The sequence below is a fragment of the Amblyomma mixtum genome, chromosome 1, assembly GCF_055824585.1.
Source record: "Amblyomma mixtum isolate Tamu chromosome 1, ASM5582458v1, whole genome shotgun sequence".
Lineage (NCBI taxonomy): Eukaryota > Metazoa > Arthropoda > Arachnida > Ixodida > Ixodidae > Amblyomma > Amblyomma mixtum.
In genome coordinates this window covers 300,975,271-300,996,226 of record NC_143012.1, presented here as the reverse complement: position 1 = coordinate 300,996,226, position 20,956 = coordinate 300,975,271, and the positions used below count along the sequence as shown (strand labels likewise).

The following is a 20,956-nucleotide window of genomic DNA, read 5'->3' as shown; positions in this document are numbered from 1 at the left end:
ACTTGAAAATACGGTACTCCCTAAAGCGAAATTTAGAATGCCCCTTAAGATTTTGGGTACGTCATAAAACGGACCGTGACAAAGTTCTGTGCTTTTTTAGAAAGCCAGTTCTGTTAAAAGCGTTTAAAACGATGCAGAGCAGACGACGCGTGCACCTGGCGGCGTATCGCGCAGTTAGGCAATTTACCGGACATGACAGTGGGTATTGACCATCGAGAACCTTCCACACGCCGGACCCACTGGGAACGAATGGATTACGGACTGCGTGGATCGAAAGGTTGGTGGCTGAAATGCGACTTCCTACTGTCCTACAGTCCTACTGTGCTGTTGCGGAAAAGTGTTCCGAAATTTCAGCCGAGATTAGCATGCCGAAGCGCTGCGTAGCCGTCGAGGGCACGAACGCGCACGAACGCTCACGTCGCGTGCTTTTCCGAATTACGGCAAACAGCGAGCGTTGTGCGGCGCATATTACAATCTTCTTACACATGGCTTCATGCTCAGCTCCTTGCCTGGATTGTTTTACAGTGCGATGTCAGAGCACGTTAAAGGACCCCAGATGGTCGAAATTTCCGGAACCCTTCAATACGGCGTCTCTCATTGCCTGAGTCGCTTTGGAACGTTGAACCACCACAAACCAAACCAAACCATCAAAATGAATGAATGGAAAGTTCGCATCGCCTGCCGCGATTCCGGTCGAAAAGGGTTCTCGCAAAAGCTTTACTAGTAGCGCTAAGTCTCCTCGCTGAGAGAAAGGCGAAAGCAGACGCCCTGAAACAAATGGCGGTCTGCGCTTGTGTGCGTCCGTTCGTAGCGTTTAAACATTCTTGCGATCGGCGTTCGTGTTTCTAACAGTTCGCTGTGTGATGTCAGTGCACGTTAATGATCTCCGGGTGATGAAATTATTCCCGAGCCCTCCACTATGGCACCTCTCTTTCTTCCACTCTTTCCTTCCTTCCCTAATGGTGTGGTTGAAGTGTCCACCGAGATGTGAGTCAGTTGCTGTGCTATTTCTTTTCCTCAAAACTATATAGCAGTGCACGCTTGGGACGCGTGTTGTTGTTGCGACTGAAGGAAGGGTGAAAAGGAAAGTGCGCGGGCCTGCCCACTGGCTCTAGCTGAGCCACAATCGCTGCCACGTGCAGACAGAGGAGAGTTGAAAGATGTGAGAAGAAAAATTGAGAGTAGGAGGAGGAATAAACTTTATTAGGCTTTTCTGTCGTCGTTGGCCCACTATCGCCCCAGGTGGCCTCCATGAAGGGGCAACCTCGAGGATCCAGTCTGCGATGTTGGCTTGTACTTGTTGGTCTTCACTGCGTAGGATCTTCTCCCAGCTATCAGCTGAGGGACATGGTAGGAGCTTTCTGAAGGGGGGGGGGGGGGGGGGGGGGTAGAAAGAAAGAGAGAAACTTTATTAGAAGAGAAATTCGGGGTACGCCCCAGGGCCCCCGCACGACCCCACTGCACTCAAGTGTTTATGTTCCTAAGGTCCATAACACTGGCAGCCCGGCCGGTGGCGATGGTCTGCACGGCCGGATCCTCCGAGCGCAGCAGGGTCTCCCAGTCCTCCCAGCTCTTGAGGTTCTCTAGATCCCGCGGGGGTGGGTCCACCGGGCAGAGGGAAAGGATGTGGAGGGAAGAGGTGGAGGGTTTGGGCATAGGGCGCATGCCGGAGTGAGGAAGGAGGGATGATAGTGGGCTAGGGTAATTAAGGGGTGAGGGGAGGGAGTGTGTCTGTAGTCTGCGCCAGAATGTGGCTTGTTTGTTATCTAGGGAGGGGTGGGGCGGCGGGAAGAGCTGGCGTGAGGCTCTGTAGGCCTGCGTCAGCTCGCTGAATGAGTGCAAGACGCGCATCGCAACAACCGCGTCCGCCGAAGCGACGATGGCGGCTGTAACGAACCACGGCCCAGGGAGGTGCTGGCACGCCTGATACACAACGCGTCGCCACTGGATAGCGAAGGTACTACTACTACTACTTCGCTGCAGTGTGTGGAACCGGCGGGAGCCGGGAAAGAACGCGTAATCGCAGCCGATAACGTCGGCAGCCGACGAATGTGCGTCGGACACTGCGCTCTCGCGTGTACTACGTTGTTTCAAATGTTGCAGCTAGGAGGCTTTCAGTGGCGCCCCTAATCAGAGTCGCTGAAGAATATTAAGGCGGAAGCCTTTAATGCCTCATCGTTGTAAGCAGGAGTTGTCGACAGAAATGTCACGCTTTTCAATTGGTTGAAATGGTCGTGACATCACAGTGCGCGAATTTCAAACTGGGTCAGTTGTATTTTATCTAGTAACCATGGGAAGATCTGTCTTTCTTTCTTGAAGTGGGTAGTGATTTCTTTATAAGTTGTCACTCGCTCCTTGGCCGATCTGAGCTCGGGGTAGCGCACCTCCCGGTTAACCACGAATCCTCGGGCAAATTGGTGCGCCGCCTCGTTTCCAGGATGGTCCGAATGGGCGGGGACCCAGATCAATGTGATCTGGCGGGTATTGGAGATTTTTTGTAAGGTTTTGATGGCTGCGGTGTGGGCCCTTCCTTTTGCAAAATTTCGAATTGCTATTTTAGAGTCGCTGATGATGTATTTGGCAGTGGTGGAGGTAATGGCTAAAGCTATGGCAGCTTCTTCGGCCTCCTCCGGAAATTTTGTTTTATCGATTGTCACCGAAGCAAGGGGAGAACCTTGATGATCGACAACTGCCAGGGAAAAGGCGTCTCTGTCCGCATGTTCTGCCACGTCCACGTGCGCCGTGTCTTCCTGAACTGAAAATCTTTCGTGAAGTTTTTGTGCCCTAGCCTTTCTTCTGTCTGTATCGTAGTGTGGGTGCATGTTTTTAGGCAGAGGAGGGACTGTTAAGTGTTCGTGCACGTGTCTTGGAATTGGCAAGGTGGGTGTACGGATTCCTTCATATTGTATTCCTGCTTTCTTTAGGATGAAACGTCCCGTTTCAGTGCCTGATAGTCTTTCATATTGTGCGGTGAGGTGTGCTTCCATCATTTCCGCTAAGGTGTTATGAATTCCTAACTGTAGTAGTTTTTCATTTGGAATATGACGAGGTAGGTTAAGTGCAATTTTGTACGACTGTCTAATTAGAGAATCCAGGTCGTCTCTTTCTCTGACTGTGAGGGTGACGTATGGTGTAGAGTAGATGACTCTGCTAAGAACAAAGGGTTGTATTAGTTTTCTGGTCTCGGCTTCTTTAACTCCTCCTCGACTATTCGCGATGCGTCTGATGAGGAAGGAGATTTGGTTGACAGTGTTTCTCAGCTTCTTAATTAGTGTGTCGTTTTTTTGGTTTGACTGTATCAGCATTCCCAAGATTCTTAGCGTTTCCACTTCTTGGATGGCTGCCCCTTCCGCGTAGATTTTGATTTCAGGCGCTTTATTCTTTGACGCTTTGGATGTAGGATGAGGACTTCAGATTTTGGGGGGAACACGCGAGTCCCGCGGCTTGTGCCTCCTCTACTACTACATCTGCCGCTTGTTGTAGCGTATCTTGTATCGTGGCGATACTCCCCTTGGTGGTCCAAAGGGTGATATCGTCCCCGTACAAAGAGTGTTCTAGGTCTGGTATTTTTTTCAAGTGCGTGTGCCATTTTGATGCCGGTTATATTGAATAAGAAGGGGGAGAGGACCGATCCTTGCGGCGTTCCTCTGTCTCCTAAACTGAAGGTATCCGATGTGATAGTGCCAATTTGAATTTTAGCCGTTCTATCGGAGAGAAAGTCCTTGATGTAGTTAAACGGTCTTTCGCCTAGATTCAACGATGAAAGAGATTCTAGGATTGCTTTGTGTTTGACGTTATCAAACGCTTTTGTTAAATCTAGAGCCAGGATTGCCCTGGTGCTCTTTCCTTGCTCCTGAGATAGAACTTCGTTTGCTAGTCTGAGCATCGTGTCCTGTGTTGATAAATGTGGTCTAAAGCCAATCATATTGTATGGATATAAATTCTCTTTGTGCATATGAGACTGGAGTCTGTCTGGTATGACGTGCTCTATTAGTTTTCCTATGCACGAAGTAAGCGAAATAGGTCTGAGGTTTTCGAGCGCGAGCTTTTTGCCCGGTTTTGGGATGAATTTAACAATGGCATGTTTCCAAGCCGCTGGGAATTTTTCGTCCCTCCAACACTCGTTCGCAAAGTCTGTGAGGGCTGTGATGGAAGCGTCGTCTAGGTTTCGGAGTGTCTTATTGTTAATGCCGTCTTCTCCCGGGGCGGATGTCGTGCGTATCCTATGGAGGGCTGCTCTTATTTCCGCTATTGTTATGTCAGCGTCCAGGATGGGGTTAGGTTGTCCTTTATAATCGGGTAGGGACTGCGTCTCTCGGATTGTGCAGAAGTATTTCTGTTGTAGTGTGTTTATAATATCTTGATCCGTGCCTGGGTCCATGTTTAAAATTTTGGTGATTTCCCTTTGAGTCGTAGCTTTGTTGGATTCCGGATCAAGGAGATGCCGCAGAAGATTCCACGTCTCTCTCGTGCCTAGATTGCCATTTACATTTTCGCAGATATGGTTCCATTGCTGTCTTGCGATTTCTGCGGAGTGGTGTTGAATTTTCTCTGTGAGTGTGAGTATCCTGTTTCTAAGCTTTTTGTTGTATTTTTGTTTAAGCCATCTTTTTTCTAGGCTTTGCCTTGCTTCCCACATGTGTGTAAGTCGGCTGTCAATCGTATTTACGCCTAGGTCATGTATTAGTTCTTTAGTGGCCTTTCCCACATCCGACAGGAGGGTTTGTGTCCACTGTTCTAGGTCTGTGATCGGTTCCTGATTTTGGTCGCGGATCGTCCTAAGTTTGTCCCAGTCGGTGATTTTGTTTTTTCTGGGTTGGGGTTTGAGATTGCCAATGGTGATTTTAGGTGCTATGATATAATGGTCACTTCCCAGATTTTGTCTAGTGTTGCTCCAGCTTAAGTCGGGGAGATTTTTGCCTATCGTGAGGCCCGGGCACGTGTCCCTGTTCACGCTGTTGCCTATCCTGGTAGGTTGCATGGGATCCGTGTATTAAGGCGAAAGCCTTTAATGTCTCATCGTTGTAAGCAGCATTTGTCGACAGAGAATGTCACGCTTTTCAGTTGGTCGAAACGGTCGTGACGTCACAGTGCGCCAATTTCAAACGGGGCCAATTGTACTTTGGCTAGTAACCATGCAACCAATTGAAGGGACCATATAGTGATGCTCCAAGTAAGTGGGACTGAGCTTAGTTAATTGCTTAATTGCCCAATTAACCTAATTAACTTCTCTAGTCAGGCCATATAAATAAATAAAACCTAGTAAGAAATTGGTCGAGCTCGGGAATCGAACCCCGGTCTTCGGAGTGCGAGACGAGCATGCTATCCACTCCGCCATGCCAGCTCGATGGTTTGGAATGAACAAAGGCACGTCTAGTGAATACGGTGTCTTCGCTCACTGGCATCCTCCTCCCTTCCCTTCCGGCGAGGTTTAGGTGTCCACCGAGATATGAGAGAGAAGTACATTTCCTTTCCTCAAAAACCAATTTACCGACGAGCGAGGCGTAGAACCGAATGGGCGATGGCGTTCTATGGACTCCCTGGCAGCGTTTCAAGACGCTCTCGCGTTCCACTCTTGGAGGCGAAGCTTAACATCTTAACCACACATCAGTGACCACACTTTAGGTCAAAAACGGCGGCTGGAATTTCTTTGGAGGAGAAATTCTAGAGGCCCGTGTACTGTGCGATGTCAGTGCACGTTAAAGAACCCCAGGTGGTCGAAATTTCCGGAGCCCTCCACTACGGCGTCTCTCATAGCCTTAGTCGCTTTGGGACGTTAAACCCCATAAAACCAAACCAACTTTAGGTCAAAAAATGCACCCCCCCCCCCCCCCCCGAATTTTGACGGGTGTCCACCGAGATACGTGAGAAAGTTACTGCGTAATTTTCTTTCCTCAAATACAATTTTCATTTTCTTCATTACGGGCCATCTTCGTCTTTCTTCTTTCACTCCCACTTCCTCCGTTCCTCTGCGGTGCGGTTCAGGTGTCCACCGAGATGACAGAGATTTACTGCGTCATTTCCTTTCCTCAAAAACCGTTGCGTTGAAACGGCAAGGCATCGCGCCGAACGGGTGGTGGCGTTCCGTGGACTCCCTGGCAGCGCTACAACACGCTGTCGCGTTCCACTCCTAAAGGCGAAGCTTAAGCTTAAACTTAATTAGCAGTTAATTAGTATTCAGGCATTAATCAGTAATTAACCATTAATTAGTGATTTGTCATCACTTAGTAATTAGTACTCAATTACATGTGACGCCACCAGTGCCACAGAAGCACTGAAAGTGGTGCGGAAAACGCTTTCGCCTCTACGCACTTTAGACAGTCAAAGTGTCCCCTGAATTTTTTGGGTTAGCCCTCTTTGGTGGATAAAATCAATTAGGGCCGTGCCTTTCTTAGTTATTGTTGCGTGTCCCCATGGCACGTGTTGAGCGTTGAAGTCGCCCACAATTAGGGTTGGGTTTTGGCCTGCAATTTGTAGGGCTTTCAGTATAGCGGCTTTCGCAGGTCCAGCCTGCGCCCTGGGGTGGCTGTATGCGTTCAGTATGAACAGAGAAGAGGAGTTTCTTTTGCTGGGTAAAATTTCTACTAATATACAATCAAGCTCTGCGTTTTCAATGTCGTGGTTAACAACGGTAAGGTTTCTATGTATCCTCGTAGTGGTTAAAGGATGTTCTGTGATGTGACATGGCAGAACTGCCCGGTACCCTGGCAGTTTTAGTCGAGACATTCTAGGTTCTTGGATCGCTATTACGTCAGGTTTTTCGGATTGCGATTGAATGTGTAACTGCAGATCTGCTTTTTGTTGCGCACAGACCTGCAGTTCCACTGCCAAATGGTTATGGTTTTAGGATTGGCCATTTTGCGGAGATAGATCGATTGGCGCCCCTTGAGCTGACGGGGGAAGCCGACGTAAAATTTCCTGTAAAATGTTGTCGATTACCCCGAACTTGTGGTTTACATCGTGTATGTGTTGTTCGAGTCTTTGTGATAAATTGTTAACTGTTTGTGTTACGGTATCGAGTTTCTGACTGTGCTCTTCCACTTTTTGTTCGAGTTTTGGGACTCTATCCTCCAATGAGGGATTTCTAACATCAGCTACTGCTCGTTTTTTGCGAGGTGTTTCTTCCTTGCTTACTACGCTTACTGGGGTTTCGACTGATGCGGACACAGTAGTTTCCATTTCTGTGACTTCCTGCATTGCAAGTGGTTTTGTAGGAGGGTCCTTAGATTTGGCGGGTGCTTTTAGTTTACTTTTTTCCTGTTCCAAGTGTTTGATTCGGTCCGTGAGTATTTGAATGTGGTGGAGTGCCTGTTCAAGTTTAGACTGTAATAACTGCAGCTCCGTCCCATTTCCGTGAGAGGCCACTCCCGCCCAGCCACATAAATCTCTGAGTAAAACACAACAAGTTAGTTGGCGGCAGCTCAGGTAAATACATGAGCTAAATACATAGGAGGAGGAGGTAAACTTTATTAAAGAGGAGGTCTTAGGCGCGGATTGGGGTGATGTTCCCCTCCCCGCGGTGGGCTCCTCTTCTAGGCCGGACGCCAGGTGGCCGACCGACGATGCCGTTCGGCGACCTCTTCGGCTCGCTCTGTGACTCGAAGTTGAACCTCCGGGTCCGAGCAGAGCAGCGCGGCCTCCCACTGAGATTGTGTAGAGAGCTGCAGACTCTGCGGTGGCTTGTCTTGAGTACATGAGTATAGGATGTGCGGTGTGTCTGCCTTTTGGTGCTCACAGAGAGAACAGACGGGGCTGTACTGCTCCGGGAACCACATAGAGTACATGTATGGATTAAAGAAAGTGTCTGTTTGGAGCTGCCGCCAACTAACTTGTTGTGTTTTACTCAGAGATTTATGTGGCTGGGCGGGAGTGGCCTCTCACGGAAATGGGACGGAGCTGCAGTTATTACAGTCTAAACTTGAACAGGCACTCCACCACATTCAAATACTCACGGACCGAATCAAACACTTGGAACAGGAAAAAAGTAAACTAAAAGCACCCGCCAAATCTAAGGACCCTCCTACAAAACCACTTGCAATGCAGGAAGTCACAGAAATGGAAACTACTGTGTCCGCATCAGTCGAAACCCCAGTAAGCGTAGTAAGCAAGGAAGAAACACCTCGGAAGAATACAGAGTATACTCTGATTCGAATCCGGCCGCGCTTCGACGGAGACGAAACTCATAGGCGCCAGTGTGCTGTGCGATGTCAGTGCACGTTAAAGAACCCCAGGTGGTCGAAATTATTCCGGAGCCCTTCACTACGGCACCTCTTTATTCTTTCACTCTCACTCTCCTCCCTATCCTCACGGCGTAGTTGCGGTGTCCGGCAAAAGGTGAGAGTTACTGCACCTTCCATTTCCTGGTAACCAACCAATCCTTCGCCTTCGCTTTGACAACGGCGACGACGCGCAAGCCTATACGAGCTCAGCTGAAAAAAAAAAAAAAAAGAAAAGTGCTTCGTGTAAACACTGCAGCATTAATTTGCCGACGTTCCCGACGTTTCGAGCACGCAATATCCCGGTGGTGGTAAAGATGACAGGGCTCTCCACTCTCGCAGTCCACGAGTCACCGAACGCTGCAGACGAACAAATCGAGTCACTGGATGAAATACTTTAGTAAAAGTGAAGCACCGCGAAGGTCGCAGTTGTGCTGGGAACAGCGACCGGCGCCGGCCATAACTGAGTGGCATTATAGTGCTATAAAACCTTGTAGGCACTATAGTCGCATCTGAGCCGAAATCGGAAGAAATTACTTCAGCGGTTCGTTTCATTTGGGAGTTTAGTCACTGCCTAGAAAACAACAGATGCTGCCAATTGTGCCAGGTAAGCTTGTACGGAAGTAACGGAACGCTGATCGTCGGAACGCAGACGGTGTAACGGAACGCTCTGCGTAGGGACGCGGACCAGGGCGCAGGCGTAGATACGTCAGCCCAGTGATTGCCAACGCTTCGGAACCCGTTGGCGAAGCACTAGCTGTTGATTAGAATTGCACTTTTCTACCTATGTTAAATTTGTAGGGCTTTGCAACCCTCCAAGATTACAGAAAAGCGAAGAATTGATGTACCGGAGGCCGCATCGAGTTCACTTGACGCAGCTGGCGGTGAGTGGCCGCATTTTACTTTACCCGGACTGAGCAGAGAAAGAAAAAAAGTAGAGCCAAGAAAATTTTGCTGGTGGATTTTACTGACGGTATCCCACCCGCGGTACATTAGTGGAGCGGGCGAGGTTACTTTCAACCTCAATCTACTTTCTGACGGCATCCCGGAAAATATATTCTCGCGAGAACTCGCACCGTACTCGCCTTCCACGGGTATGGTTCCCAACTATGTTGGTATGGCGTAATATGCTGGATAATTTTTAGTATGAATATAGCGATAGCCGTATTTGGGACACTGACAGGTGACTAATGATTTTGTCATTCGCCAGAAAGTTTGAGAGTGTATTGATCGTCACTGATCGGAAAATTTTTTGGCAATATTACTAGCCAGCAGATGAAAAATCTCTACCTCCCCCGTAACCGAGTGTAGAGTAAGCATGAAATGCAGGACGATGCAGAAGCGTACGTGGACATGACGAGTCGCAGGCCTGACAAGAATGTATATGCAGCTTGTTCGAAACTCCGTAAAGTGCGTAGAGTCGAAAGCGTTTTCCGCACCACTTTGCCTATGTGACACTGGACGTCACCACTGGATTACGTCACACATATTTGATGACGAAGTAATGACAAATTACTAATTAGTGACTAATTACTGATTAATGACTAAATACTAATTAACTGCTAATTAATGACGCTTAAGCTTCGCCTTTAGGAGTGGAACGCGACAGCGTGTTGTAGCGCTGCCAGGCAGTCCACGGAACGCCACCAGCTGCGGTGGGTCAGTGGTAAGGCGCTCGTCTACCGAGCCGGAGTACCCGGGTTCGAACCCGACCGCGGCGGCGGAGGCGAAACGCAAGAGGCGCCCGTGTACTGTGCGATGTCAGTGCACGTTAAAGATCCCCAGGTGGTCGAAATTATTCCGCAGACCTCCACTACGGCACCTCTTTCTCTCTTTCTTCTTTCACTCCCACCTTCCTCCCTTCCCCTACGGCGCGGTTCAGGTGTCCGCCGATATCTGTGTGACAGATACTGCTCCATTTCCTTTCCTCAAAAAAAAAAAAACAATTTACCAATTTACCCGTTCGACGCGATGCCTTGCCTTTCGAACGCGACGCTTTTTGAGGAGAGGAAATTACGCAGTAATTCTCTGTCATCTCGGTGGACACCCGAACCGCACCGTAGAGGAAGGGAGGAACGCCACCACCCGTTCGGCGCGAAGCTACCGGCGCTTGTATGCCGGTCCTGTAGGACGGCTTAGAGAGTCTCGTTAAATCTCGTACGGTGCCCGGATGTTCTCGTTTCAGTGCCCGGATGAGTGGAATTCAGTGCCCGGATGTTGGCTCTCTGTCTCGGCGTGACGTCACCACACTGCCGACAACGGGAGCTAAAAGCATTTCATGCTTAAAAACTATCGATATCACTATCGATGGCAAATATTAGCCGACTATCGTAATACTATATCGATTGTACTATAGACGTGACCATCTCTGTCTAGTCCGCGCTATCCTGCTGCGCTGCTCACTGCTCCCGCGAGGCGGGAACGAGGTGGTCACGTGACACGTGCGCCGTGGGGAGTGGTAGGCGTAGCTTTGCGCGCAACACGGGCGCACGATTTTCGAATTGCGCGAGAAATTGATATTAAATGATATTAATCAACCTGAGGTTTTCCCCTCCCTTGTTCATTTTTGTGATCGCAAAGGACCATCAACCACACCCTCTCTCTACCATACCTCCACATAAGTAGGCTTCAACCCCTGCTCCCTGTCAATTGATGCAGCATTACAGCACAGCCATCATAGATGATGGAATACAAACTCTTCACTTAGTAAAGCCCTCGCTTTACCTCATAGCATTGCAAGCAAATTTCATCACCAACAAGAAGGCCCCAGCTGCCAGAAAGAACCCTTTGTGCACAACTCACAAGAGGTTGGCTTGCAAGGCCTTCGTCGTATGCTAGTTCTGTACTGACCTTTTCAGCCAGCCACATACTTTTCATGGCCTCAGCCTGCCCTACTACCCTTTCACCTACCCTGCCTTCATCACAAGTGCAAATGATTTATTGATATATTTATTGATTTATGGAAGTGCACTGATTTGTTGGTTGGCAGCACGTCTGGGAACAGGCATAATTGTGCACACAACATTAAAACAGCATTAAAATTGTGCACACAACATTAAAACATTAATTCTGCACACAACGTTAAAAATTCAGGGGGCACTTTGGCTCTCTAAAGTGCTGCAAGGCGAAATCGCTTCCTGGCCACTGTTTGTTTTTATGTACTTTTTTTTATTTTTCATATTTTGTTTTTATTTATTTTTGCTCCTTTTCTTCATTTAATTATTTTTTTAATTTCCACATCTATTTATTTTGTTTTTATTTTTGTTTATTTTCTTATTTTTATTTTCCTTTTCTTGACTTTACTCCTTTTATTTTATTTATGGAACCCATGCATTCACTAGATGCGCCTTTATTCATGCTGGAACCTTGAGCCTTTTAAGCAGTGGCGCCGAAAGGCGGACGAATCTGCCGACGCGTCTGTCGACACGGCTGCCGACGCGTCTGTCGACACTCCTGCCGACGCGTCTGCTAACCCAGTCAAAAAAAAAAAACCATTGGAACCAATTGGACATTCCAAATGGAACCAAGTGGACATTCCCATTGGTTCCAATTGGATTTCCCAATTGGAACCAATTGGTTCCAGTTGTGTTTTAGCCCCCGACCAATTGGATCCAACTGGACTAGCCAATTGGACCCAATAGGCCAGGCAGTTATATGACCCAGAAAATATTCACAAAATATGTTACGTTCATTGAGAAAGGTAGCTAAATGTTTGAATAATATGCTCTAGGATCTTGGATGAATATTTCTACAACTCAACACATTGCAATGTGCAAAAGGAAAACTGATTTATGAGGACTGCGGGGAGACACTCTGTCTTGTGCCAATCAACATTTTTCTACAGAATTGAAATTAACATGCTTTTATGGAAATCAAAGCCAACAGACACACATGCATCACACACAAGCAACACTGCACATTCAGGCACTAGTAGCATACATTAGCTCAAAATGTACATCCAGAGAACACACTTCTGCTCCAACTTATATACCCCACTTATGAGGCTCTCATGCTGGGGCCGGTGGCGCTTGCCCATTGAGCGCAGGTATTTAATTTAATTTCAGCTCCGGTGTAGGTGATGAGTACAATTTATTAGGCTAAGCTGCTGATAGCTCTTATTGTAAGTACCATACAAGTTCTACCTTTTTCGTCAAACATGCAAACATTCATTGGATAAATTGGGTGCAGTTCGGCGGACCAATTGGATGCAATGTAAGACCAATTGGGCTCACCAATTGGAAACCAAATGGTCCAATTGGACCATCCAATTGGAACACCATTCCAATTAGAAACTGAACTCATCCAATTGGAACCCATTAGAAATCCAATTGGTTCCAATGGTTTTTTTGACTGGGAACGACAGTATGAGGCATTAAAGGCTTTCTCCTTAAAAGAGTAGAAAACTGAGCTAGTAGGTGGGTACAGCAGGAACAACAAAACACGGACGCAGAAAGAAACACACAGAACGAGGACGAAAAGCTGCATCCTCGTTCTGTGTGTATCTTTCTGCGTCCGCGTTTTGTTCCTGCTGTACCCACCCAGGAGGTTTCAACAGGCTTGAAAACATCATCACCTGTCACTAACCCAAGCATGTTGACGATGCATGCACTTTTTTGGTGTTATAGGTGTGCGGCTTTTCCACTCTGTAACACACATTAGCCAAGCTGGATGCATATGGCCACAAAAGCTGGCAGCCTTTTCTTTTTTCCAAATTCGAGTTATTTCATTTTCCAGCATTTTCAAAACCCTCAGATGGAATACCCTGTATTTTGCCACTGCTCATTTCCCAGCGACAATACCAGGTTCCAGGGATATTCGAATCATAGACAAATATCGTAACACCTTTGAGTACTTGCGAGGATGTTCATGGCAAGTCCTTTTAATTGTCCTGACACGTTATCCGGTGGGTATGCCATTTGGCTGATATTATGGACACTAACTTCATATGCACATTCTTCGTGTAGAGACGTCCCGACCGACCTGTTATCCATATGATATCCCACTTGGGAGATATTATGGACATTTACTTGAATCGTGTATTATTAGATATGCGTAACATTCATGAGAAGGATGGAAGGTTATACTCAGGTTTTTTCTAACTGTAACATGGTCCACTCATTTTTATTCTTTTTTGTATTGCAGATAACTGGGCAAGGTTCACTCTGTCCAAAGGGAGCGTCGTCTTAGATTTGGAGTATACAAGCTCACGGAAAATCTTCATTCTATGGATGTATCCTCAATATGCAGGTGATGCTTGACTTCCAATTTGTAGCATTTCTATAGCCTAATCAAGTTTCCAAATGCTTGTTAGACATGCTCACCATGACTGTGTGTGCTAAGCACTGGGCCAAGCAACTACATCCTTGTAATCACCTGTAGTCATTTCTTCATGCCTAAATTGCAGAAAATGTAAATTAGGCTTCGCAAACATTTTTAACGTGGGCCGAGCTAGTTTTTTTCGGCCCATAAAAGATACCCAGGGAACTGTTATTTCACCAATAACCAATACATTCTTGTAAAGGCCTATGAAAATTCTCAACGGACCTCAGTTTGATACAGAAAGTTTGGCCACCATGTGAGGGATATCCGCGGCAGTTTCTCTGCATTTCCTGGGAATATCTACATGTCCTTTTAATATTTCGTAGGGACATCCCTTGGATGTCAGTATTGTCACTGGGCTTATCCACCCGCTCACTTTGGTATTGAAGTAATGAAGCTACAGGTCCCACTCAGCAGGTTATTCAATTTTACTTTGCCTGTATTTAATCCTGCATGCACAAATGCAAAGCAGAAAGATGTTTTTGCAGATGTCCACAGAGTTGTTCTGATGTCACAAATTTCCTCTCAGAAATGGTGCACCCATAGGCATGCAGTCTCTCCATAAGGGAGGGGGAGACATATGGCCACGATAGTGCCCAGTCATGTCTAGTTGTTAGCAGGGAATGATATGAAACAAAATTTGCGCCTCCCTTCCCCATGCCCTGGCCCCGTTGCCCCCCCCCCCCCCCTCCCCCCAATCTGCACATGCCTAAGGGCACAGGTGTTGCCAAATGACAGCATTTACATATTTGCACATGTACATGCAGGGCAATCGTAGTAAGTGGTCCTTTCAACCTCTCGTAATTCACTAAGCTACGCAGTATGACAATTTTGTCACTGACTGCCGATGCATTGCAAGACTGTACCTTCTTTTTCCCAACCCAATAAGCAACTAGCAAACTATTTTCCTTCCTGGAGATGAATGCAGTGGTACCTGGGGTTCAGCGCCCCCCAAAGCTGCTCTTGGCTGCGAGGGAGGCCATAGTGAAGGGCTCCAGAATAATTTTGGCCACTCGAAGCTGCTTAACAGGCACAGACAACACGTAGCACACTGGCATTTTTGCAGTTTCACCTCCATCGAAGTTTGCCATTGTTATGCAATCCTGGCTCGTGGTTGCGGTGCAGACTGCTTCAGCAACAAGCTCTGCTTTGCACTCCACCCAAGGTTAGCTTTCAGTGTTTTCGCAGGTTTCGTGACGCAGCTCACACAAACGACGACTTGTCAACGATAGCCATCATGCAGTGCTGGTTGTTGTTGCCTTCCTTCATCGCAGCTGTTTCATTTTCAGTCGCCTGTGTGCAACCTGCTTCACACTGCCAGCTATAGCGCTGTGCAGGTGTAGACAGCGGCAGTCTATTTTGTGCGTGATTCCTTGGAAACCGATTGGGCTAGAGATCCCTTTCTTTCTTTCTCATCCCTTAACACTAGTTGTACAAACAAAGCAAGAAGACAGGGAGGCGAGGTTTCTTTTCAAATGCATATATTTTATAGCTTTTGTAAGAAAGCAAATACATCCTTTTTCTTTCACATTTCTTGCCGAAAAACCATGACTCCACTACTCGTGGCTCAAAGAGGCAATATGACATTTCTGCACACTCCTCTAACGTGGAAAAATATTTACACTTATGTACAGCATCCTTAACACAAAAGTAACAAAAGCATCCTCTGGAGATATTTATATTTATATATATTTATATAGTTTAGAATATATACGGGGTGACGTGGAGAAGGGATGGGGAGACTGGGAAAAAGGGGGAGGGCAACAAAAGCTACGCTTCAAGGATGGCCTCTTCAAGTGGGGGAGGGGGCCAAAGAAGGGAGAGAGGTGCCCTGGAAGGTTTCGGAGGAATGAAAACAGAACAAAAATGATCTGCTCAGTCACGAACAGCCACCACGATGCAAGGGCTTCAAGGAGCAACTACAATGCACACGAACAAGTGCAAGGCCAACTCTAAAAGAAAATAAATAAAAATCTCCTCCCTTCAGTTTCACACAAGAAGTGAGATAGGACTGGAGGCAGAGCACACAACTCCATGTGCCATGGCCATGCTAAACATGTGCGCACGAATGCCCATCCTCTCTGGGCAGGGAGGAAACAATAACAACACTAAAAGAAGAAGGCTGGCAGGGCTGCCCTGCAAAGCTGTCGGAAATCGAAGCAGCCCTCAGAAGAAATCCTATGGCATAGCAACGAGAGGTACAACACGCTGTACACGATGCGTGTTCACCAGAATGGGTGACTGCACTACCCGACATAGCCTCTCGACACCCCCCTCCCCCAACACACACGTCCGACCAGTACCACGGTCCAGCATGAAAAAGTCACCCGCACTGCCAACGGGCCGGTAAAAAAATAGTAAGAGCGCACTTGCATATCGAGCTGCTTTGCCACCTATTGAACAATGTTCACGTCGTACGACTGTGGCGACTATGTATATATTAATTACGTCTGCATCTGTTCCGTTGGCTGCTTTTATAAATAAAACGAAAATGCGAGGCAGGAGGAAAGGCCAGCATCAGAAATCCATCATATAGGCCAGTAGTCTAGAACTTGGAGAGAGAATGGCCCTCTCGAAAGACCCTTCTTTCCACCACTGCTTAGGCGGCAGCTTCATGGTGTCAATGCCAAGCAACTCTTCCTCAGCACGCCGATATATAGGAGGGAAAAATCTCTCTGGGAAAACAAAAACAAAAATGAGGAGAGGAAGAAACTGAGAGGGGAGTAAACAGAGGTTAATGCTATCTAAATTATGAGCTATCGTCTTGGTAAAGACACCAGAGAGGCAAGTCACCAAGTACCGGAGCCCACCTCCACAGGCTATCAAGAAAAAGCAAAGATGTACAAACGAGAGGAACCATCCTTGCACACCTAACCTTCACTGTTTTTGCACTTTTTCTGCTGACCTCTTTCTCCGGTACACAGTACATTATGGCACTTCCGAGAAAAAAGAAATAAAAATACTGTGATCTTAAAGCACTTTGTCAGTGTAGTAGTGAACTTGCAGTTGCAACAAGCACCCGCTTTTGTCTCTCACTTGGTTGTGGGCACAAAGAAAGGCTCTGATGGCATCAGCAGAAGAGATGATGCGAGAGCAAAAAAGGAAAGAAAGGCATTTCCAAGGCTGGCCCCAGTTGCCACTGCTGCTGCAAGGTCCAAGGCAAACTTTCCCACTTGCATAGGCTTTGCTGCCCTCCAAGAAACGCTTCAAGCAACCGGCCATTCCTCATTAACATTAGACAGCCCTCGAAGTACAATAAAAAAAAGACCTAATCTTTCATCAATAAGTTTGTACTTCTACAAGAAGAGCAGAAGTGCATTTAAAAACAGATAAAAACCGCAATAGCAACCTGAAAGAAACACTTTTCTCATCTTGCGGTTGCGTTAAAAAAAAACTTTTCTCACAGCAGAGTGCAAAACTATAAAAAAAGGCGTCAATAGTGTTTGAATGAGTAAATGAGAGGTTTTTTTGACCAGCTTACAAGAAACTTTTTGCTTTTTTATTGTTCATTCAAACATCACCAAGAAGTGGTTGAATGCTGCACCGACGGGGTAGTGGAAATAAATAAAACCAAGGTATTAAAGCAAGAGAGCCAGTTAGCAGGGACATAAGAAAAACTGAAGACATTGTGCTTTGTTGCCTGTGCACTTGCACGTGACAAACGAAGAGTAGTTCATGTATATAAATATATATATAGATATGTGTGTGTGTGTGTGCGTGTTTGTAGCATGTATTTCTGTATACATAAATGGCTATCCCTGCAATTTTACAGATGTTCCCCTCCCCAGCCCTTTCCCCATCCCTGATCATTCCTGCCTGAACAGAAAACGCCAGAGAACTGTGTTGTTGCGTGTGGCTAAAGCACAGCGGTCTACTACACAGGCCCCACTTTGCACAATCATCCCCAACGCGCATTATTTACAACGGGGATTAAAAAAAAAAAGAACATGCAAATGGTTGAAAAAGAATAGGTGTCCCATGAGAAATGAAAAGGCAGGCAGACAGAAGCGCCGTGAGGTTCGCAGAAGCTTCCCCATTGACACTTTGCACATCCCTGGATGAGTTCTGGAACAGCCTCACAGGAGCTGGAGAAACTGTTACAAATGCCGGTTTTACGGAAAGGCTTCTGCTCTCTGTACACACAGCCGCCTGCCGTCTAGCTGCTGAGCGCATTTCCTTAGAGTAAAGAAAAAAAAAACAAGTGTGCCTTAAATCACAGAGGAGTCTTTTGTGCCTCTCCTGACTTTCTTCAAAAGAAACTGGAAAAATCGGCCACACGAGGACAATCTTCCATACGTACAAGAAAACTGCAGCCGTGTGCAAATGCTGCACAAGAGAGAGGGATGAAAATAATCAAGGGAGGGGGGGTAAAAGTTTTAATGACATTTTACATCATTCCTTGCAAAGACAAAGGCCTCTTCAAGTCCCAGTCTAGCAGGAGCCACGCCGGGTTTGCATCGTGAAAATGAGTTTGTACAGTAGTTATAAACAAGAGAGAGCAGCAATGCTGCATCCTGGGCTTTCCCTTGCATGCCTCTGTGCGATATATCACCCGTGGTTGTCTGCCTGTGCATGTGACACCCAATAATCCATTGGCGTCATTGCCCACCGAGAACTGTCCTCTTCCTTTTCGTTTCCCATGGCAACACGCGTGTGCGGCTAAGTAACAGCACAGACTCTGCAGAGGAGAACAACAAACATGGCTCCTTGCCTCGTAGTATATACACGTCCCTCCCCACTGCACTGCCTCTGCTTGCGGCCTGTCCCTGTGGCAGAGACAGGCCTCTTCTTTTCCTCCACATACCCACTTTTATGTACACAAACGTCAACCACAACAACAATGGGTACTGGCGGCAACAAGAACAAACAGCGCTCCCCATGGGGGAAACAAACTCCAAACAAACAAGGAAATAAAGAAAGGCCACCAAAGGCAATGCAAGAAAGAAAACCAATAGGTGCCACTGAGAACAGGTTGTGAAGAATCCCTTAAAAAAAAAAAAAAAAGACAACAAGAGGGCGAAAAATAAGGACGAAAACTGTCATGTGTACATGTACATATTGCAGCGCACACACAGCAGCAGCAGCACTGGGCAAGACGGGAGACGTGCCTCTGCCGGCCACCCACGAAGACCACAGTTCACACAGGGGGGGAGGATCCCGTGCCTCAGGCGGAGCTCACGGGGCTGGTTTGGGCGACGCGGGCAGCTGCGGCAGGGGGCAGCCCCCATCACGTGGTGCCGCAGCTGTCCGTGGAACCGGTGATGAAGCGTTGCCGTAACCGGCACACACCTTCCTGCATGTACTTGACCAGCTCGGAGCACGAGCTGTGTAGCGTCAACTTGCCGCAGTCCCTGTCGAGCTCCTGGAAGAACTCTGCAAAAGAGACAAAAACGAGGAGGGTTTTAGTGAGGGGCTATGAGTGCCTCCAAAATGCATTCAACTGTAAGCTCTCTTAGCTGGCTACCACAGGTAAGCAGGCCACTGGAACAGTCTAGCTTTGCTTCTTTTTCATCTCATCAAATTTTCTGCGCAGGAGAGTCCCTGGGAAGTGTCAATGCACCTGTTGTATGTGCCTTAACCACAAATTCCCACCCTCTATTCCCGGCCAATCAGAGTGCTGTTCATGTTGCCTGAACAGAGGAAGTGCCAGCATGGATGGTTGATCCATCAGCCGGATGATGTGGACCCTGAGGTGGGTGCTCTCGAGGGCTGCAGAGCGTTTCCTTTTCAGCCACAGGCTATATCGACGATTTCATGTCACCAAAACGTGTGGGCAGCAGTTGTGGCGTTCTCAGAAAAGTCGGGACCAAACGAATGGTTGTAATCGATATAGAGGATGATGTGCAAAAAGAAATTGTCGATAGGGTGATTAGTTAATTTATTAGAGCCACAAAAAATGTCGAAAAACTGTCGAAATAGCACGGACGTCGATATAGTGAGAGGACAGGAAAACAACCATTTGAAATGGATTGAAATGTGTTAGACTAATTAGTTAATTAATTAGAAGCAAAAGTCGTTGGATGGTCAAATAGGCTGGACGGGGATACAGCAGGTGAACGGGAAAGCAGCAATGGTGCCAAATTTCAAAAACCAAAAGCATGATTGTTTTGTTTTATGGGGGTTTATCGTCTCAAAGCGAGTCAGGCTATGAGGGACGCCGTAGTGAAGGGCTCCGGAAATTTCGACCATCTGGGGTTCTTTAAACTGCACTGACATTGCACAGTACATGGGCCTCTAGAATTACGCCTCCATAGAAATTCGCAACCAGGATCAAATCCGCATCTTTTGAGTCAGCAGCCAAGCGCCATAACCACAGAGCCACCATGGCAGCCAAAATGTGTGATTGAGGTGACATCGGGTGTAATCAGAGAGAATGTGATTAAAGTGATTAATTAAGACAACATCTAAAGCAAAGTGATTGCAATCAATGATCATAATTAATCAACAGTAATTAATGACAATTAAATAGCCAATTAATGTGCTAATGAAGGCCAACACTATGCTAATTAAGAGCAAAGAGTATCAGAGAGGCAAAGAGAGAGAATGAGTGTTGTGGAGGCGTCAATGCTTTCGCATTCTGCCAGTGAGGGTTGCCGCAGTGATCTCTCATGTTTTTTGTATAGAAGACTTGCATTGCACTGTGAACGAACGGTTTAACAAATCTCTTCATATGACAGTCAGTGGCTCCAGGTGGCATTGCAAAACTATGGTAAACGCTCCTTGTAACAGTATCAATAAATCAGCTAAGATAAAACTGTTTAAGGTTTTCACAGCGGATATCTCGAAATCTGGCCCATGAAAAGTTACGAACGCTCAAGCTGCGACACGCAAAGTCGCCACAACTAGAGGCCACCACTGACCTCTCAAGTGCGAGCGGCAGGTGAGATGGTCGGCCTGCTCCCACAGGTAGTGGCAGCGGTGCAGGCACGTCAGGTCGGCCACTTGGCGCTGCAGCATCAGGTACTGGGACTGTGGGAGCGCCACGGCGCCCGGAGGGGTTGCTGCTGGCGCCGCAGCCAGAGCTGGCACTGCCGCTGCTGGCTGCTGTCGGCTCCCCCCATTGCTGGCTAGCTCGCAGCTGCTGTAGCCGCTGCTCTGGGAGCCCACACTGCCCGCAGGTGAGGGCGTGGGCGAGTGTGGCGAAGGGTTGCTCGGAGACTTCCTATTCCCCACAGCAGCCATCGGTGGAGAGGCGAGCTTGCCCAGGGAGCACTGGAAGTACAGGCACACAGCACTCGTTAGTGCAAGGTTCCACACCACTCCCACAAAAGTGGATTCAGACAGTGCAGAGCAGCTTGGCAAGTGTTCTGACCCCACGTGAAGAAATGTCGCAGGCTTCGAAAAGTGTGCACTTTCTGGAGTTCTCGACCAGCAAGCTTGGAACCACGGTGAACATGGAGCCACAATGCGCAAAGATTCCG

The 20,956-nt window shown here is 47.4% G+C and overlaps 2 protein-coding genes across 11 annotated transcripts in view; one reads left to right on the top strand and one right to left on the bottom strand.

The window, feature by feature from the left end:
* The first annotated feature begins 140 nt into the window (after positions 1 to 140).
* Positions 141 to 20,956, top strand: part of LOC149372196 (uncharacterized) — a 34,054-nt gene continuing 13,238 nt past the window's right edge. For 2 of the 8 annotated variants that reach the window (XM_089566600.1, XM_089566601.1), the window contains exons 1-3: positions 170 to 277; positions 13,359 to 13,446; positions 19,149 to 19,227. In XM_089566600.1, the coding sequence (XP_089422726.1) occupies positions 193 to 277; positions 13,359 to 13,446; positions 19,149 to 19,227 (252 nt within the window). In that variant the 5' untranslated portion in view covers positions 170 to 192. Of the gene's footprint in view, positions 278 to 7,927; positions 8,824 to 9,017; positions 9,101 to 13,358; positions 13,464 to 18,599; positions 19,005 to 19,068; positions 19,228 to 20,956 lie in introns of those variants that run through there. The other 6 variants (XR_016286967.1, XR_016286969.1, XR_016286965.1 and 3 more) reach the window with 6 other exon arrangements.
* The window catches only part of LOC149372195 (uncharacterized), a 203,570-nt gene continuing 197,613 nt past the window's right edge, over positions 15,000 to 20,956 (bottom strand). For all 3 annotated transcript variants that reach the window (XM_089566599.1, XM_089566598.1, XM_089566597.1), the window contains 2 exons: positions 20,396 to 20,747; positions 15,000 to 18,908 (listed from right to left, as the gene is read on the bottom strand). In XM_089566599.1, the coding sequence (XP_089422725.1) occupies positions 18,763 to 18,908; positions 20,396 to 20,747 (498 nt within the window). In that variant the 3' untranslated portion in view covers positions 15,000 to 18,762. The remainder of the gene's footprint in view (positions 18,909 to 20,395; positions 20,748 to 20,956) is intronic.